The sequence below is a fragment of the Schistocerca americana genome, chromosome 8 (genome assembly GCF_021461395.2).
Source record: "Schistocerca americana isolate TAMUIC-IGC-003095 chromosome 8, iqSchAmer2.1, whole genome shotgun sequence".
NCBI lineage: Eukaryota > Metazoa > Arthropoda > Insecta > Orthoptera > Acrididae > Schistocerca > Schistocerca americana.
Genome location: NC_060126.1, coordinates 446,519,193 through 446,539,766, shown reverse-complemented (window position 1 = coordinate 446,539,766; position 20,574 = coordinate 446,519,193). Strand labels below are relative to the sequence as shown.

Sequence of the window (20,574 nt, the reverse complement as noted above, 5' to 3'; positions counted from 1 at the left end):
TAGAAGAAGACCTTTTGGCCAACAACTTAAATGTACAGCAGACTTTTTATTGTGCCTGTCTACGACTCAACATCTCTTCTACATGGTGAGTAGCAATCTACCCTTTTCATAATATTATAGGCAATGTTTAGGTTTTGACATGTGCTAAAGCATAATATTATTTCCATTAGGTTATGGCCACAAAGTCGAATTGCAATAGCGAACTGCAATAATAATAATAATAATAATAATAATAATAATAATAATAATTTCACAGTCAAAAGGAGATCTTTCACAAAATGGATTCTCCACTGCAATGTTGCACAATTTTTCTTTCAGATGTAACCACCTGCTGATACTGGGAAGTGTTCATTCAATTGCAAAAGCAGCTAGCAGTTACTCACGCTCTCAAACTTTATACATATTTCATAAGAGCACTGAGAAAGAAGTATACTACAGTTGGAAGCTAAGTATTTAAATGCATGGAGCAGACACAAATAGCAGAAGTTGTGAGGGACCACCATTGTTCTACATAGTATCAGCAACATGACGAAAACAAATTCAGAATAAAGCACAAACATAATTAAAAAATCACTGCAATTCCCCTATCACACAAACACAGGCCTGCAACACAGAAAGTGAAGTGCCTAAAACTTTGTAATAAGCTGCCTCAATCAGCTCAGTCCTCATCTTTTCAATGATTTTACAGTTAGATTTGTGATTAGTTATTTAACAGCCATTTTATTATGTAAAACATAAAATTTTCAATGCAGTTCTACATCAAGAACTCAATACCATACACAATTAGAGAACATCCAATCACATATCCAACTGGACAGCAGACTTCTTGTGGGTTAGAAATCAATATGAAGATATTTATGGATTTGACATGGGAAGCAATTGTCATATCGAATATGCTTTCGAGTGTTTCTAAACAGTGCTTCAAACTGCTTTAATAAATTAATGTCTTGCCACTAACCTTGAAATCCTATAAGTACAGAGAAAATGGAAGACACCCAATCCATAATGTCTCGTTAGTCACGTATGCTCTTGTGTTCCAAACAATTCTTCAACATACTTATCCTACACCTGTTAATTCTACTCATACCCCCATCTTTCCATTTTTATTTAGTATAACCTGTTCGCTGACTTCACTTGGATCTTTGTTTCTTAGATTCTTACCTGTTCTGTAATTACTTCTAATTTACCTAGCTTTTCCAGTGCTTTTTTCTCCTCACCCGATCAGCTAATCTCCTCCTCCTCATTACTCAACTTTCTGTAAGGTGGTTGTTGTTACTGTTGCTGTTGCATGCGCGCGTGCGCACACACACACACACACACACACACACACACACACACACACACACACCTCTAAACCTCCAAATACCCCCAAGAGCCACCTACGAAGGGGTAGTGCCCCTCCCCCCCAACCCCCCATTAGGCAATATCATCCCAGAATGGAGTAACTGAACCATGTCTTTCGGTCAATTTTCAACTATCAACATGGGTCGTATCCCTATGCAAAACTCAGGTGCAAGACCCCCCCCCCCCCCACTCCCCTTTTTCACTCACTCGGCACATCCTATTCAACTCCCATCATAGGCTTATCCTGCCCCAGAGAAAGGGTCACCAGTGAAAACAGCCATGTCACATACGGTATAGCACAGTACCATTTTTGGTGCAATTTCTGCACAGCACTTTATGTGAGTGTGATCACCAACCAGCTGTCCACCAGAATGAATGACCACCACCAAAGTGTGGCCAAGAGCACATTTGACCACTCAATGGTGGAACACAGCGCTGAGCAAAACATTATTTGACTGCCTGCTTCACATCCTGTGACACTTGAATCCTTGCTGTCAGAACTTTGAAGAAGAAGAAGAAAGAGAAGGAGGAGGAGGAAAAAAAAAAAGAGCCCCAGTTTTATCCGTTTCAGTGTCAATAGTTGAGTGTTTGGCTGGTAGAAAGCTTCCAGTCTTACATCTGTAGCCTGGCTGTTGTGTTTTGGTTGAGATAATTGACACTAGAAATCATCTTTGCTGCATACAGCTTTTGACATTCAACAACTGAGTGTGTGCTTTCAGCCTCTGTCCTGTATTATTCAGGCAGTGCTTCCAAAAGTGGATGGCTATAGTGATCCTGAGCTTGAAACTGAATTTAGCAACTCAGAAACTGAAGAAGACATGATGTTCCTTCATTAGAGACAAAGTGATGACAGTTTGTCAGATGATTGGCACGTGCTCACCACTGGCACCCCAACCAGCTCCAAAGTGATTTTAACATTCACATGGCTTGACTTCATATCACAAAGAAGCTAAAAAAAAGGACTAAGTTTCAGGATACTTTAGTCAAAGTCCAATTAACAAGTACACTCAAAATTTTATCACCACATTGAGCGCAGAGCTGATTTCACTGGACTTTCCAACAAGGCATAGCATGTCGGCGACCACTTGATGGTTAACAAAGGTCAACAACTGTTACTGAATACAACAAGGGACAAACTGCTAGTGATCTTTTGGATCAACTGAGTGCATGTGGCAGTCCACTGAGAAATACAGTAGAACAGTAGCAAAAGTTTACATTCAATCTTGTTTTGAACATTGCCATTATAAATGCCTTATACACAGCCCAAGATGTCACGACAAAACGTCAAACACAGTATTTCAGAAACAGTTGGCAGCTGCACTCACATCCCATTCACTTGAAGAACTCTAGTAGTGACAATACAAAAAGAAGCAAACATCAGTTGTAAAATGAAGGAAAGTCACAAAGTGTGTAGATATGGTCCTGCATGTTACAAGACAATCACAAAAACATTCGGGTGCAATGCAGCTAGAAAATTGCTCACCTTTTGTACTATGTGCAAACATAAACCCTATATTGTATTGAAAGGTTTGATAAACTTCATTAAAATTACAAAACTTGTTTATTAACCTTGAAACTGCCATTCCCATGCAATGATGTCATTCAAACAAAACCTGCACTGTCAGTCCCCACAGACTGACTTCATCCAAATGAGAAGTACACTGTCTGGTTTGGGGGACGGACAGCATCCAAACAAAGAGAGCACTGTCATTCCCACAGGACTGATGGCATGCTTAACATGTTAATGGTGATCCTCAAACATTTGTAATGCATTATTTTGAGCTTTAAAAGTTATATTTATATGTCTATATGTGCGCTGTCAGTAATCCTAGGTGAATAGAATCCCAGAAATAATCCCCTCAGATGACAAACACGTTATAGACAAGACAAAAAAAGGAACTGTTCCAGGCAGTGATGAACTCTCAGTCAATATTTTAAAGTTGATAGATGAGGAATCTATAAAGCATTCAGATAAAATATTTTCATCATTGTAAGTCCATCTTTGTAGAAGGATGATGGTTGGGACATTGGCTGGTCAATTTGAAGTAAACAGAAGTATACCTTTAGCTTACCTAAAGGAGATGGGACCTGGATAAACTGAAAGAACCAGAGGTTGTACAGAGTTTCAGGGAGAGCATAAGGGAACAATTGACAGAAATGGGGGAAAGAAATACAGTAGAAGAAGAATGGGTAGCTTTGAGGGATGAAATAGTGAAGGCAGCAGAGGATCAAATAGGTAAAAAGACGAGGGCTAGTAGAAACCCTTGGGTAACAGAAGAAATATTGAATTTAATTGATGAAAGGAGAAAATATAAAAATGCAGTAAATGAAGCAGACAAAAAGGAATACAAACGTCTCAAAAATGATTTCGACAGGAAGTGCAAAATGGCTAAGCAGGGATGGCTAGAGGACAAATGTAAGGATGTAGAGGCTTATCTTACTAGGGGTAAGATAGATACTGCCTACAGAAAATTAAAGAAACATTTGGAGAAAGGAGAACCACTTGCCAGCGCTTTTGTTTGGTAGACGAAAGTGCTGGCATGTTGATAGATACACAAACAAACATAAACATACACACAAAATTCAAGCTTTCGCAACCAACGGTTGCTTCATCAGGAAAGAGGGAAGGAGAGGGAAAGACGAAAGGATGTGGGTTTTAAGGGAGAGGGTAAGGAGTCATTCCAATCCCAGGAGTGGAAAGACTTACCTTACGGGGAAAAAAGGACAGGTACACACACACACACACACACACACACACACACACACACACACACACACACACACACACACATCCGCACGTACACAGACACAAGCAGACATTTGTAAAGGCAAAGAGTTTGGGCGGAGATGTCAGTCGAGGCGGAAGTACAGAGGCAAAGATGTTGTTGAATGACAGGTGAGGTATGAGTGGCGGCCACTTGAAATTAGCGGAGGTTGATGCTTGGTGGGTAACGGTTGCCGCCACTCATACCCCACCTGTCATTCAACAACATCTTTGCCTCTGTACTTCCGCCTCGACTGACATCTCTGCCCAAACTCTTTGCCTTTACAAATGTCTGCTTGTGTCTGTGTACGTGCGGATGGATACGTGTGTGTGCGCGCGCAAGTGTGTACCTGTCCTTTTTTCCCCCTAAGGTAAGTCTTTCTGCTCCCGGGATTGGAATGACTCCTAACCCTCTCCCTTAAAACCCACATCCTTTCGTCTTTCCCTCTCTTTCCCTCTTTCCTGATGAAGCAACCATGTGTTGCGAAAGCTTGAAATGTGTGTGTGTGTGTGTGTGTGTGTGTGTGTGTGTGTGTGTTATTGTCTCTATCAACATACCAACGCTTTCATTTGGTAAGTTACAGAATCTTTGTTTTTATGTGTATATATATCAACAAAAAACAGACACAAATTTTGCAAAAAACAGATGCAAATTGTCAAAAATAGGTGCAGATTTTCTGGTCCCTAATAATACAGGATCTATTCCTATGCAGTCTCACGGTACTAAGTCCACAAACTGCAACCCCTTTGTATTTATTTGTATACTCTTATGACATGTTGTACAGATTAGTATGTATTTATATTTCTGCCTTGCCTTTACAAGCTGCTTAACAAAAATTTAATGAGATTGTCTTCTTTAGTCACTTCTGCACAACAAAGCATCCACAAGTGCATTAATGCTTCAATAAGAATGAAGGGCAAGAAAAAACAATATGGGGCAGTGCATGTTTAGCACAACTACCAGGATAAGATTCAATAGAAAACTGTATTCCAAACTACAGGTTTCGCCAAGACTGATTTTTAAGTTATTTGCTACCTTTTTCCTTTAAGTTGTTTGGAGCAACATGAATAAAGTATGAGAACAATTGCTCAATTCTTCCAAGTTAATAAAGAAATAAGAAAAAGTGAAAATCAAGAATTATACATTCTGCCATGATTTTCAAATATTTTGGTTAAAAGTACACTATTGAGCAGCCACAGTCCCAATGAAAATGAAGCATATTATAATATGATATCTTACTGAATATGCATCTTTGCCCATGCTGACGAGTTTGTCTTCATGGGAGTACCTCACATGTCGACGCATAACATTGTACGATTTAAAAGTTTTCGGGCATAAGCTGCAGCTGATATCTCTGCTTTCCTGATGAATTGTTTTATGCTGATGCATTCCATTTAACTGGCTAAATCTTCGACCACAGATGGAACATGGATATGGTTTTATGCCTGCAGAAGAAAAATGTAACAGACATAAAATATGCATATTTATTGAATTTAAGAATATGTAAACTAAAATTTTTATCAAAATATACTTCTGTACAGTAACCCCTTTAGGCACAAATTGTATTTTCTTGATTAATACAAGTATTCTGTCATATTGTTACCATTCTTTAGATTGATTTGACACAAGCAGTTGAGGATTTTTGTAAGCAAACCTGTGGAGTCATTTATTATCTTCATTACAAAATGAAAAAAGATGTGAAACTGTCGCTTTATAGTTCTTACTCACAGCTGCACCACAGCCATACAGACATTATTTCACTGACCAGAGAAACTACAAGGGGTGTTTAAATAAGCAATGCAACACTTTTTTCAGACCCAATTTTGATTCAAAAAATTGTAATTATCCTAAACATTCCCACATCATATCAAAATTTCCAGTACTCCTAGTAGACACCAGTACTATAACCAGTGTTCAAAATGGTGTCTGCAATGGAGATGAATTCCAACCAAAAAGCAGTTATTGAGTTTCTTTTGGCAGAAAGACAGACTATGGCAAATATTTACAGGCATTTACAGAATGTTTATGGCCGCTGGGCAGTAAGTCACTGCGCGAAGCAACTGCCAACAGAACAAGGAGAAGGAACTTTATATGATTTCCCACATGCAGACTAGCTGCACGTAGTTGTGATGCCTGCACTGCTGCAACATGTATTCAATGCATTCCATCAGTAACAATTGGCAACTCAATGCTCAACTCTACATCTCTGTTGGTAGTGGTGACACACTTGTCCACCAGTTAGCATATCCAAGGTTTGTGCCCGATGAGTTCCTCCACTCTTAACTGAAGAACATAAGGAGTAAAAATGGAATGTCTGTGCCAAACTGCTTGTTTGTTACAGAGCCAATAGTGATGATTTCTTGTCAAACATTGTCACAGTAAGTGAAATAAGGACTCACCACTTTTCACCTGAAACTAAATGACAATCCGTGGAGTCAAAAGACACATCTCTTTCAAAGAGAAAGTTAGAAACAGTACCCTCAGCTGGTAAGTTCTACTTCTGGAACCCTGAAGGGAGTATTCTGTCCAATGTCCTTCCTTCAGGGGCAAACAACCAGCCCCGAAGTCTATTTTGGAACTCTTAGGAAACTGAAGAAACAATTAGAGCATGTTCATGATCTTTCCATAATCCAAGGCCACACACGAGTCTATGCACCTGAGAAGAAATTACAAAAATTCAGTGGTCTGTTCTTCCTCACATGCCCTACAACCCAGATTTTGCATCCTCTGACTTTCATCTTTTTGGCCCCACGGAATGAAGGACTCCACATGAAGCACTACATCAATGCTGAGGAAGTTATGGATATAGCAAGAACTTTGCTGACATGCAGACCAATAGAGTGATACCACGAGGGTGTACAGGCTCTCACATTAGGTTGGTATAAGATCTTAGAACGGATATTACAGTGGAAAACAGGGTTTTTAGCCAAAGAATTGGGAACAATATGGTGTATTTAAATCATGAATTAAACCATCCTTCTTTGTGAAAAAGTTGTTGCATTACTTATTGAATGATCCTCACAAGACAGAAAGTGGCCAAACAGCGCAAATAAGAAGCTGTTGTACATTAATATCAGTACATTTTGTATCAGACTTGAATCATGTAATGACTCTCTGTTTAAACTCAAAGCACATATTTTCCAATAAAAGTCAATAAACATATTCTGTCCAACCAAAACAGTTATGTACTGAAGGAAGTACTAAAATTGGAGAAATTGAAACTTGGACAGAGGCATACCATGAATCTTTCTACACTCTAACTATCATAGAAGGGGAAAAATTAAACTTTCACACTATGTTGTTCTACAACATGGTATATAATGGCTTTTAAAGAACATCGCTAGATGTCAAAATACATAAAGATTTAATCAATGTATTTCCACCAGCTAAATGAAAATCAGAGTCACCTTCAAACTACCAAATTCTGTACTAATGACAATTTTAGTTTCAATTTTAAATCATCATCAGCTTGACAAACCTTAGCAATCTTTTCAGCAGATTTACATGTACTTTTGTTTCACAGATCCATAGCCAGGAGAGCCTCAAGGTTGTAGAACATGTCACAAAACAAGAATACACAATACATAAATATGTATTGTGTATTCTTGTTTTGTGATATGTTCTACATTTTCATTGATATAAACATATCACTGAAAATAGTCGATGTTTGAAAATCTAAAACGGATTAAAAAAAAAACCTTACCAAGCTGTGGTAGGAGAACGTAATCTTTTGGAGCCAGTGGCTCCATCTTCTGGCAGAAAGCTGAAGTGAAATGAAAAGAGATTAGGGAAAACTCTTCCCATTTCCTAAACCTCACCAGTCCTTTTCCTTCATCCTTTTTTCTTCCCATTCCACCCTTCTGCCTGAAGGAGCCACTGGCCATAAAAGCTCTCATGTTTCCACTTCTTTTATGTGTTTACCCTTAGTGCCATGTGGTGAGTAGACTTTTTTCCTGTATCCTTATTAGGATACATATATACAAAGAAAAAGAGATGTACTAATGTACCTTCCAATAGACCCCCAAGTGAAATGGTTCCTATGGGTGCGGAGTAAGACATATTTCCATTTTAAAGGTAACAATAAACTTGTCACAAAACATATATGTGTGCATATGACACTTTTTATGCTACTGTAGTGATGCATCATTAAAAAGAAAATCCGTTTATTACATTTATTTACATTGATCCCATTACTGCACTGAAGATGAATGGAAGCAAGATTTTACTTACTACATTAATTGACGCTATTAGTAATCTACACATATCAGTCAGTTTCAATAAGAAATTCACAACGGGATTTTAACTGCAGCTAGCAAGTTATTGAAAATGTTTGCATCTGAATGCTTGATAGCTGTCTGGTTCAAATGGATCTGAGCACTATGGGACGTAACATCTGAGGTCATCAGTCCCTAGAACTTAGAACTACTTAAACCTAACTAACCTAAGGACATCACACACATCCATGCCCGAGGCAGGATTCGAACCTGCGACCGTAGCAGTCGTGCAGTTCCGGACTGAAGCTCCTAGAACTGCTCGGCCACCGCGGCCAGCTAGCTTTCTGGATGAAGGTAAATTATTTTACATGTTTGTGAAGACTGTACCTAGTACTGATTCCATGAACTGAGCTGTTCGTTTGAAAGAGATTTTATACTATTTATGACATATTTCGTTAAGGAGTAAATCTATTGGAAAGCAGTAGTAATACTCCTAGTTCCTTGACAAGGCCTCTGCATGATGTTCTCGAGTTCATACCACAAATAATTTGTATTACATGCTTTTGGACTCAGAAAACTTAAGCTTGGCTTGATGAGTTATCCCCAAAAAATGACCCCATACGATATTAAAGAATGAAAGTATATGGTAAGTTGTACATGTCAGTTTCTTAATGTGAACAATAGTTATCTTTACTACTTCTCATACTTGTATGCCACTCAGACCTTTCCAGCTAAATATTAAATTGTTAGTTTAAATATTCCGCATACATTTAAGGAAATGTTACTAATAAATGTTCTAATGAGTAGGTTTGTCAGTAGATGTTTCCTTTTAAAAATGTAGTAATCTTACACACTGAGTTTCTAAATAGAGTACAGTTATTTATACCTGTATGTATCCGCGAATGTCTAATTAGATTAGACACATGGTTGAACTTCCTGCCACAGATTTCACAGATGGATTTGCTTATGCCAAGATGAATGTTTAGATGACTCCGTAGATCAGATCGTTTGTAGAAGCTCTTCTTGCAGATCTGACATTTATGAGGCCTGTCTCCAAAGTGAGCATGCTGCTGGTGATTTGCAAGCTGCGAAAGGCGGCTAAAGGCAGTGGGGCATTGAGGGCAAACATATCGCCGTAACACGACATGACCGCCAATTTCACGTTGTTGGTCTCCTCCTGAAGTCGCTGGGCCCAGCTGTACAGAAATTATGACTGCTTAAATTCTCAGCAATCAGCAATACACAAAAGCTTTTTTTTCTTTTGTTTTGCTTGCCTCACAATTATACAAATATTCCTAGTGTTATTATCTGAAAAACCAAACAAGTGGTATCTTGATCAGAAGCATAAGAGAACCAATCACTGTTTTTTCTATGAACAATAACCCAAATCCTCAACATCAAATATTTCTCATCGAGGTTGGAGTCACAATTACAGGGCAGATTGAATAAAGCAAACAATAAAAAAAATGTGTTCAAATGAACATGTGAGGAATTACCAAGATGGAGAATCACACAACAAAATTTTAAAAGTACAAGAAATGAGAAAATGAACCACACTGTATCCTAAAGCATCAAGCATACTGCAAAATCCGTATGTTCTTGTTTGCAGAGCAATTCAGATAACAATATTTCTGCAAAATAGTACCTTCAAAAGAAACTGGTGATCATGAAGACAAACAATCGCAAAATATAAATTTACAAGAAAACTGAAGTTAAATACAATACGGTGAAGCTTCACGTGATAATGAGTTACCCTGACATACAGATCAGGACAGTCATGAAAATTACATCAATTGCAGGAACTGAAGGCTCTGATGGCCAGTGACAATGAAGGGCATTAGTGTGCTGCCTATGATGACAAACTCCGAGGCAGACTCAAGTACATTATATACCCTTCCCCCCCCCCCCCCTTCCAAATATCCCGACTGCACCTAGCAGCCCTATCCTGTTCCCGCCACATTAGCACATGACACACAGCTACGTTTCCATGCTGACTGTTGGTGCAGCATCTCATGTCCCACATTATTTCCACTGATATAATTAATCCTAAACCTTGAACTGATCACTTTTTGGCCACATTCTTGGATATTTTTCCGTGTTTTTTCCGTACCTTCCTGTGCCACATAGATGTGTGAACCTCAAATTACAAACCCTCCACTCCCTCACATTCTCTTCTCTTATTCCAGCATGTAAATACTATTCTCACCTAATCCATTCGCATCTGCTGCCCCCCTCTTTGCCCATATCCACCCACTTACCTGCATCCCAGATCAGCATACTTTCATTTATTTTTCTCTTTTACCTCATTGTGTTTTAATGTAGATTTATGTTTGTTTTTGCCTTTCACTATTGGCCCTACTTCCTCAAGTTTCATCTTTTTTCCCCAACTCTTCTATCCATCCTTTATATTATTTTCCCCACATATTTTTCCATATTTTGCATATCTGTATGAGTATATTTGCACACATTTTTATGTAATGCATGTATTTTTACATGCTTTTATCCTCCTCCAAGGACCCTTGCTCCTTCCATCAGCACAAATATAGAAAAATTTCCTTATCCCTAGACAGAAACTAGTTCCACATACTGTTCCTGCGGTGTTACTTAGTTCATAGAATCCCCCCACCCCCCACCCCCCACCCAGATGGCTTATCATCACATTACCCATCTCTGGCTGCAACCTCTCGTTCCACAATGACTTCTGTCTCTTCAAATGCTGCCAGTCCACAGCCCTCACCACAGTAGTCCTGTAAAACCATTCCTGCAGCCCCTCTCCCAAACTAGAGCAGCATGCACATTGCCACCTTACAAAACTCTCCAATCTCTTCACCTCCCTATTCTGTCTTTGACTACCACTATCCACCATCTCTACAACAGCCTCCAAATCTCCCCACATCCCCTTGTAGCAGACAAACCCTGCCTCATGGACTTACTGCGTTTACCACACCCTCAGAAACTCAATCACACTAGAACCTAAACAGACCCAAAACCCAATCAAGAATCTTTCCTCCAAAAGCCTTAGTCCTGCAAGTGTGTCAGTATTTCCAATGGCCTTACTTTTTGCCCCACTCCCAAATTCTATCACGAACTTGTTAGAGACTTCCTCTCCTTCTCCCACTCCCTACAGTAGAAAGTTTTCGCCACCAACTCTGGTACTCAGACTGAACCCAAAGCCCATGCTGAACCCTGCCTGACTCACTCCTCCATCCAACCATGATCCACCTCACTGCCACCAAATCCCCCGTTAACATTCCAGAATTTCTTAACCTAATACCTTACCTCACCATCATTCCCTGTCCATCAACATGGAAGCTAACATTACACCTGCAGAAAGAACTGCAATCCACCACCTGAAAACTTATCCTGATCTTATAATCCTACCAGCCGACAAAATCTCCACCACAATGGTTCTGAACCACAGAGATTACCTGGCGGAAGGATTATGACAGCTTTTAGATTTGTCCCAAATCCTTAGGCCTCTGCACTCCTACCTTCTACATGCTTCCTAAAGCCCATAAACCCCACCACCCAGGACATCCCACTGTGGTTAATTACTGCACCCCCACTGACAGAGTCTCTGCTTTCGTGGACCAACACCTCCAGCCAATAATCCATAACCTATCCTATACCAAAGGCATCAATCATTTCCTCCAACCACTCTCCACAGTTCCTGTTACTTTACCACACAGCACACTGCCACATTCCTCCACACTAACATCCTTAATGCTCATGGCCTTGCCTCTACTGAACACAACCTTTCCCCAAGCCTGACCGAATCCAAACCTCAACCTTCTTCCCGATCACCATGACCAACTACATCCTCACCCACAAAAAAAATCTGTGGTACAGAATTGAGCAGCCACCTGGCACCATCCAGCACTATCCTATTCAGTACCTCCGTCCATATGAAACCTACCAACCACCAGCAATACCTCCACTTCAAAAGTTCCCACCCACTTGATACCAAGAACTACCTTCCATACAACCTAGCCACCCATTGCCATCACATCTCTAGTGATAAGCAGTCCCCCTACCAAGTGTCTCACTGAGGACTTCACAACTGAAATTACCCTCCCAACTGTGTACAGAAACAGATCTCCTGTGCCCTGTCTCTCCAGCAGGTCACCTACCACCTCCCACATTCTCACCATCTGGCCACAAAGGAGCACTCCCCTTGTGATTCAGTGTACCACCCAGGACTGCAGCAACTGAATCATCTCCTGTCATGCTCTGAAATGAGGAATATCCTACCAACTATCTTTCACATCCCACCCCACCCCCAACCCCCATAGTGGTATTCTACCACCCACTGAACCTACACATCCCAACTATGCCCCTGCTGCCAACCCTTTGCCTCATGGCTCATATCCCGAATACAAGACCTGTTCCATACATGCTCCCATCACAACCCACACCAATCCAGTCATAGGTATCACCTATCCCGTCAAAGGTAGAGCTAACTGTGAAAGCAGTCATTTGATCTACAAACTAATCTCCAACCACTATGTTGCTTTCCACGAGGGCGTGACAATCAAAAAGCTGTCGGTCCGCACGAATGGCCACTGACAAACTGTGGCCAAGAACCAGCTGGAGCACCCAAGTGCGGAAACATGCTGCTCAGAACATTATGCTTCACTTCAGTGACTGCTTCGTGGCATGTGCCTTCTGGATCCTTCCTACCAACACCAGCTAATCTGAATTATGCAGATGGGAACTCTTCCTGCAATAAATACTTCATTCCTGTAACCCCCTGGCCTCAACCTTTGCTAGTCCCTGTCCTTCACTCATCTGTCCCCTACCTTGCTCCCACTCCAACACTACACACAGCCTTCTATTCCACCAACACAACTACTCGTCTTTTTCCTTTCCTCTATCTCTCTCCTTGTTCACTATCCTTCATGCCCCCCCCCCTTTAAACCCTCTCCCCCCGACTGCACCTAGCAACCCTACCCTGACTCCACCATATACCTGAATGTTCCCACCAGCAGTACTACACCCTCTTCTAGCCCCAGCCTGCTATCCACCACCCTCCACACCTTGCCCTCTTCTTTATCCCTACTACCCATGGATTGTTTCTCTTGTCAAGCACAGCTGCTCACAGTGTGGCCTCAGTGGTCAGAGGTAGTGTTCACTTGTGTATCAATTGTGCTTGTATGAACTTGTTTGTTTTTTCTACTTTAGAAGAAAGCCTTTTGGCCAGAAGCTTAAGTGTACAGCAATATTTTTGTTGAGCCTGCCGGTGACACATGGTCTCTATACGATGAGTAGTAGTCTATCCTTTTCACAATATTATTGTTATTCCACCCTGAATTTTTCTGCATTTGATTTTATATATTGTGAAGAATTTGTCAGCAATCACTACAAGAAGAGGAAACAGAACCAAAAGAATATTTCTGTGCAGGAATTTAGTGTTTTCCTCAACAACAAGAGATGTATAATCTAAAATCTTTTCTCAGAACAGGCTTTCAATGGTTCTGTTATTACTATTTCAGTGTCACAAAACAGGTCCATTCCATCTGACAGGTAGAATCAGTTTACAACTAACGTAATTCCACGCAATGACTCAGTGCTTTGATATACATTCTGTATGAGAGTATATCTTAAATGAGAATGGGATTCCATTTAAGTGACAACACAGCCTCCTTCCACTTACATGTTAAAAGTACTGTAATTAAGCCACTTACCCTCCCAGAAGACTTTGTACAAGACAGCTTTTGTTCCTCAGTGTGTTCATTAAGGTGATTGTAATATGCTTCCTTCTCTGGGAAAGAGGCACCACAAAACTGGCACAGATAGGACAAGTCAACTTCTTTAACATTGGCACTTGCCTCCTCTTTGTCCTTCTTCTTGTAGATTCGCTTTGGGGCTGGAGTCAACATCGCATCAACAATCTATAAATTAGAACTGACTCATAACATGATGTAATGTAATTATGCATTCATGATATATCATATGTAAACAGGAAAAAAATTGATGGTGTCTGGGTAAATACATACATGAAGAACTGTTTCTAAATCCCATATAAATATTATAGTGCTTCAATGAATTTATCAATGTCAGTGAAGCAGACTACCAGGAAAAAGTAAATTACTTTGGGCTAGATCATAAGATTAAGTGTCTTACAAAGTTTGGAAATGTTTCAAGAATGGACATGGAAAATGATATAATACCAGTAAGAAGAAAAAAAATTCTGCAGATCGGGATGCAATACCCACAAAGGCAATTACTCTCAAAATGCCGAGTATCCCTGTTCTAACATGAGTCCTGCAACATATTACATTCTCTGACTTACCCCTAGCACACTGATCATTAGGGAGAAAATTAGAGACATTCAAGTTTACAAGCAAGGGGGAGAGGGGTTACCAACAATCACACTTCCCGCACGGCTCACACGAACACACAACGGATGTGGAAAGGCGAAGCATACACTTTACAGTGACAACTCTACTAGCATGGGCATAGATATAGCCACAGCAAGTACAGCTGCTAAAGCACTGTCCGTACAGACCAGCGACAAGTGGACCTCTGACAGAGATAGCATACTGAATTGATAAATTTAACAAGACATTTGTTCATCTTGGTGTCTTGCTTTTCTCTACAGATGTCTCAACAGATACTTCTGTAATTCTATTGTCACAGTCATGCAAGAAAAGTCACCACACTTTTTATGAAAACTGGCAAATAGCAAATAATTTCTTTCAATTTTAAAAATAACATAAATGTCTTACTAGAAAACCTCAACATGATTAGTTACTTGAAGCAAGTCATCAATTAATATTGTAAAAGCATGCCCACGACATTTTCAGCACCCAAGTTTTTCAACACACTTAATTTCATTTTTTTTTTTATTATATCCCTGCGTAGTAATGTTTTGAATTATGGTGTAGCTGTATAGGTTTGCCAATATTAGAATGAAACTTAAAATTCACATTTTTGTTACCCATCTTTTAAAATTATGTTTTGGCCTTTACTTCTTTATTACAAAGTTTGTAGAAGAAGTTTCCCTTCTAGTATCTAATAATTTTGTTTAGAGGATGTGCCTATTCGTCTCTCTCTCTCTCTCTCTCTCTCTCTATCTCACACACACACACACACACACACACACACACACACACACACACAATGAAATCACAACCTCCTTATACAATACTTTAGTATACATAGCTTTCACAAACACATTCTTTAGGCTATAAACATTCCTAACAGCTTTTTATTGACAAACAGTTCCAACCAATCACGAACTGGAGTAACAAATAACTTATTTTTTTACCTGCAACTTATCTTCAATGCAAAGGTTGTTCCCAACAAAACTATGTTGGAGTTTTGTAGATGGAAATCTTTTCTTACTGGGCTTAGATATTAATTCTGGCATTTGCTCGACACAAACATTTGCAGCATTGGAGCTTATTTCCACTTGGCCCACACTGTCTAGTGCAGTATCGGCTTCGTTTATAATATGCCCAACGTTTAGGAAAACTGTGCTCCCATCTTCAGCAACATGAAGGACTGAATGTGGTGCTTTCGTCTTCTCACCATTAGCTGCAGCATGAAACAAATGTAACAAAACAATTTTCTAATTAAATTCTAAGCTGTTACATAAGGCAGAAATGGAACACCTCATTCATATGCCCACAGAGGTGATAATATCAGAGGATCTAAACAACTGTGTCAACAACGATAATCTGTGTATCTGTGACGTGTACTCGTCATGGTAACAGTATTACCTGTTGCTCTTCAAACATGCCCTAGATGAAAGGACTAGTGGTGGTGGTGGTGGTGGTGGTGGTGGTGGTAGGAGGAGGAGGAGGAGGAGGGAGAAAAGAAGAAGAGACTGGGTGTATACTTTACTGCAGTTTTGCCTTCATTGTTCATACAATTTAAACCAAGACAATTTTAACTTTGTCCTATTTACTATTTAATATAGGCAGAAAAAGACTGTTTGACTAAACATTACACCTCTTTTTTCCCCTATATCTAGTATTATGTTTGTTGTACAACAGTCACAATCATCACACCATACATAATGTTACTCTCTTTTTTTTTTCTTTTTTTGACAATCCATTGTGTAAGGAAAAACAATGATAATACTTCCTAGTTATCTGAAATGCTTTCATTATTGTAAAAGCATTCCATAATATTCTAGGAACAGGTTCATCATTCTGTGATGTTCTATGACATTCCACATCATCATGTTATTATCCAATGTTCCAACATTCCTGAACACTACACTACACACTGTAAGTGTGATTTTCATCAAGGACCCCATACACAAAAAGGCAATCAAGGTGCAAGACCTGTCCTATACACCAACTATGCACTCCCCTGTTCCAGCTACATCATAAGTGTATCCCACACCCTCACAGGAATGAAAACTCTGTAGATGGCCTCTATCCAGCACTAAATGTCACATGGTTGATGATGATGATGATGATGATGATGATGGTCTAACATCATCCCATCCTGGATTTATTGTGAATTTAAAATTTCATTCTCTCTCCTCTCAGCTCTATCTGAAGTAGAGATGAGTTGTACAACAGGACTAAGTAAACTATCATATACCTGTACATGGTCAATTCTAACCAAATATAAATAAGAAAGTTTAATATTAAACAATGGAAAATCCAGGATGGAATGTAATGATATTATGAAAAGGAAAGTTGGTACTCACCATATAGCATGGATGCAGAATCGCAGATTGGACAAAAAAAAAAAAAAAAAAAAAAAAGTCTTCCAAATAAAGATTTTGGCTCATAAGGCCTTAGGCCTTACGGGCCGAAAGCTTTATTTGGAAGCCTTTTTGTTGTGCCTATCTGCGACTCTGCATCACCGCTATATGGTCAGTAACAACTTTCCTTTTCATAAGAAAGGTTACATAGGGGTACAAACAAAATTTTCCATAAAATAAAGTAGCGCATGAAAATGATCTACAGAATTTGCAATTAACTATCAGCCCTCAGGCACTCAAGACCTGACATGACACAGATTGATGAAGTTACAACATATGTCTGGAACTATGATAAAATTTTACTGAACCTGTTTCTCCTTGAACCTCCACAGGAGGCTCACCACTTGTGAGGTCAACTTCTGAAGTGCCGGGCAAAGTGTATGTAATGTAAAATACTTGGCCATCATCTTCCTGAAAGGCCACTGCATTAGCTGATACTGTCTTTTCCCCTTCCTCTGAGCAGCTGGGTATGACTGATCCCAGGAAATCTGGTATCACCTCAACACAGTTAACTGCTGGGATCTGCCCGACACCCATAACAGATTCGCCATTAACATCCTGAAAAATTAAAAGCAGTGTTATTGTTTTTCACTATAATGTAACCAAAAGGTATGAGATTATTATGCATGTGTGCCTAGCCAGCACAACAGCAAGCACAGAAATTTAGCCCCAGTCACAAGCAATCATTGTTTATTGATGAAAAATGACTTTAAACCAAAGCTAAGAACATTTCTTTTTCAGCAGTAATGTCTCTCATCTGCAGATCTTGTACACACTTCACAAAAACTCAGACCCCATATTTATTCAGTTTTGTAAGTAATCTCAGCCCAAAATAATTCTTACTAATGTAAATGTCAGTAATCTAAGAATCAGAAACACTATAAAACAAAAATTGAATCCAACCGAAAAAGCTAAATATTGCACAGTGTACAAACATATCATGAAAATAATCAGTTTTTGGAAATATTCTGTAACTGGATAGATAAAAAATTTACTCTCCAAGTGGCAGCAGGACAACAAAAGCATATTAACGGTAAGGAAATTTGCAAGCTTTCAGAGCCACTGGCTGCTTCTTTTGGCATCTATATTCTCCTGCCGCCACTTAGTGAGTAAAGTGTATAAATAGCTAAATAACAGTGCCATAACCACTTGCACACAATGCATGAAGGCCATCCAGAAAATAAATTACGATTGTACCCAGAGAAGGCACGAGTAGTTGGATCAGAAAGTCCATGTGTGGAAAGAGAGGTACATTATTCAATAATGTGGTACAGTTGCATTGTTGTGACCGCAGTCATTTTGCAATGCTAGGAAAAAATGGTAGTATTCTTTCCTGCCAACTACAAGCTTCATACAAGTATTAGATTTCTACCTTTCTGTACAATACCTTACACGTCAATGTAAATACTTTGATGTTACCTGATAATGATTAGTTGATCAAAACTCTTGGTCAATACAGGTTTATTTTGTCAGCAACTCTCATTAGTTCTTAAATATGACTCTTCCAAACAATCCCTTGGTCACATAATTGTTTCATATGTGAAGAGCAAATCCAAGCAGACAATCTCTGTCAAAAAAGTTGGGTAGTTCTTCTGGAATATCATGGCTCGCAGAGGATCATGATCTTATAGTGAGGGGTAAGTGCCAAGTGGTATAGTCAAACACAGGGAAATCTGCAAAGGACAATACAGGACGAGAGGTGGAACAAAGAGTGGAAGTGTTATTCTTTTGTACTGCAATGCAAGGCCCCTTACAGCCAACATCACAATGAATCAGTTACTTCAGTTTGAATGGGAGGTCTTCATCCTTCCACCCTAAGCCCCATCCTCATGCCAACTAACTTTCATTTGTCCCATCACTAGCAGTGACTTAATGCCAGCAGATTCACATGCCATACACATACAAATGTTGGTGCACCAACATAATAAATGCCTTCACAGGTGTGGTACAGTAAGAAGTAGACAGTGAATATCTGCGAAAAGTAAAATAAATGGTCCCTACTTTTTGATGTTTTTGTTTTCTTTATCAACCACTACAGTGCGTACGGCAAGAGAAGAGCTCTGACAATTGGTGCAGCTTTGGCACATGTGCTTCGCGCATCCATGACAGCCAATCAGATCGTGAGCTTTTGTTAACATAACTGTGGCAACGCCCGTATTGCCATTGTGCTGGGCGACTGCTGCTGGCTTGCTGCCCATGCATGTCAAATACTGGCAACTGCACTGCCAGCCGTCAGAGCTCTTCTCTTGACATACATAGTATAGGCCTAATTTTCAGGGTGAAAATTTGTGTCATGTCAAGTCTCGTGTGCCTGAGAGCTGATAGTTAACTGCAGATTCTGTAAAAAAAGGTCTTATCTTTTGACTGCATTGACTTCGAAGCTTAAATTTTTTACTCTGACAAGGGACCATACCTTAGTATTTGACATAAATTTCAACTTGATACCTCTACTGATTTCTAAGAGAAAGGAGTCTTAACAGACAGATCATATAATAGTTCCACTCTCACTGATGGATGTATCAAACTCTAAAAAACATAATTAGCAGAAGGGGAAAAGTATTAATTGATACATATTATAGAAATGTATGTATGTATGTATGTATGTATGTCCCACCTATCCGCCTAAACCCCTGGATCAACCTCAACCAAAGTTCATACACATATTGCTTACTACCTGGAAAGAAATACCGTGTTGGTAAGAACCATGACCTGCCTATTGGGGTAGAGTGGTAATGTGAAGAGAGAAAAGGGGGGAGGAAGAGGAGACGGGCTACTAGAATTGGTGTACCGTATTTACTCAAATCCAAGCCGCACTTTTTTCCCGGTTTTTGTAATCCAAAAAACTGCCTGCGGCTTAGAATCGAGTGCAAAGTACGCGGAAGTTCTGAAAAATGTTGGTAGGTGCCGCCACAACTAACTTCTGCCGTCGAATATATGTATTGCTACACAGGCATGCTCTGCAGGCACAAAGATAAATATTGGCACCAAAACCTCTGCGTCAGTAACTAAATTAAAAGAAAAGGTAGAAGACTGTAAACATTATGCCACATATTCTTTCGTGTTTGCTGCTATCTCATTTAAATCCTGTCTGCCTAATAAACTACGAAACTAGAGTGACACAACAGCAAACGCGGAAGAATATACGTATCATGTCATGTTTATATTCATATTATTCTTATGCTGAATAGTGATACAGTCAGAAACGAAGCACGGCAACTGACTAGATTATTAAATCTAAGATGACTCTAATTTGTAAGCAGAATGTAATGTAATAAGAGGCGCCTACAAAGATTTTCAACGGAGAAAAATTTTCGCTAAACTCTCGTTCAGAACATCATCTATCATACGCAGTCTACTATTTAGTTGTTGTTGATCATTATCAAAGAAAGCTGCAGTGTAAGTGTAACAACAAATAGCAGTCTCTTGCCATTGTGTTTTATATATACACTCCTGGAAATGGAAAAAAGAACACAATGACACCGGTGTGTCAGACCCACCATACTTGCTCCGGACACTGCAAGAGGGC

At 39.5% G+C, this 20,574-nt stretch overlaps 1 protein-coding gene across 3 annotated transcripts in view; it reads right to left on the bottom strand.

Annotated features, from left to right (window-relative positions):
• The window catches only part of LOC124544766 (zinc finger protein 420-like), a 165,936-nt gene that overhangs the window by 82,473 nt on the left and 62,889 nt on the right, over window positions 1-20,574 (bottom strand). For all 3 annotated transcript variants that reach the window (XM_047123442.1, XM_047123444.1, XM_047123443.1), the window contains exons 3-7: window positions 17,357-17,606; window positions 15,594-15,862; window positions 14,008-14,214; window positions 9,210-9,519; window positions 5,349-5,554 (exon numbers count right to left, since the gene is read on the bottom strand). In XM_047123442.1, coding sequence (XP_046979398.1) covers window positions 5,349-5,554; window positions 9,210-9,519; window positions 14,008-14,214; window positions 15,594-15,862; window positions 17,357-17,606 — 1,242 coding nt within the window. The remainder of the gene's footprint in view (window positions 1-5,348; window positions 5,555-9,209; window positions 9,520-14,007; window positions 14,215-15,593; window positions 15,863-17,356; window positions 17,607-20,574) is intronic.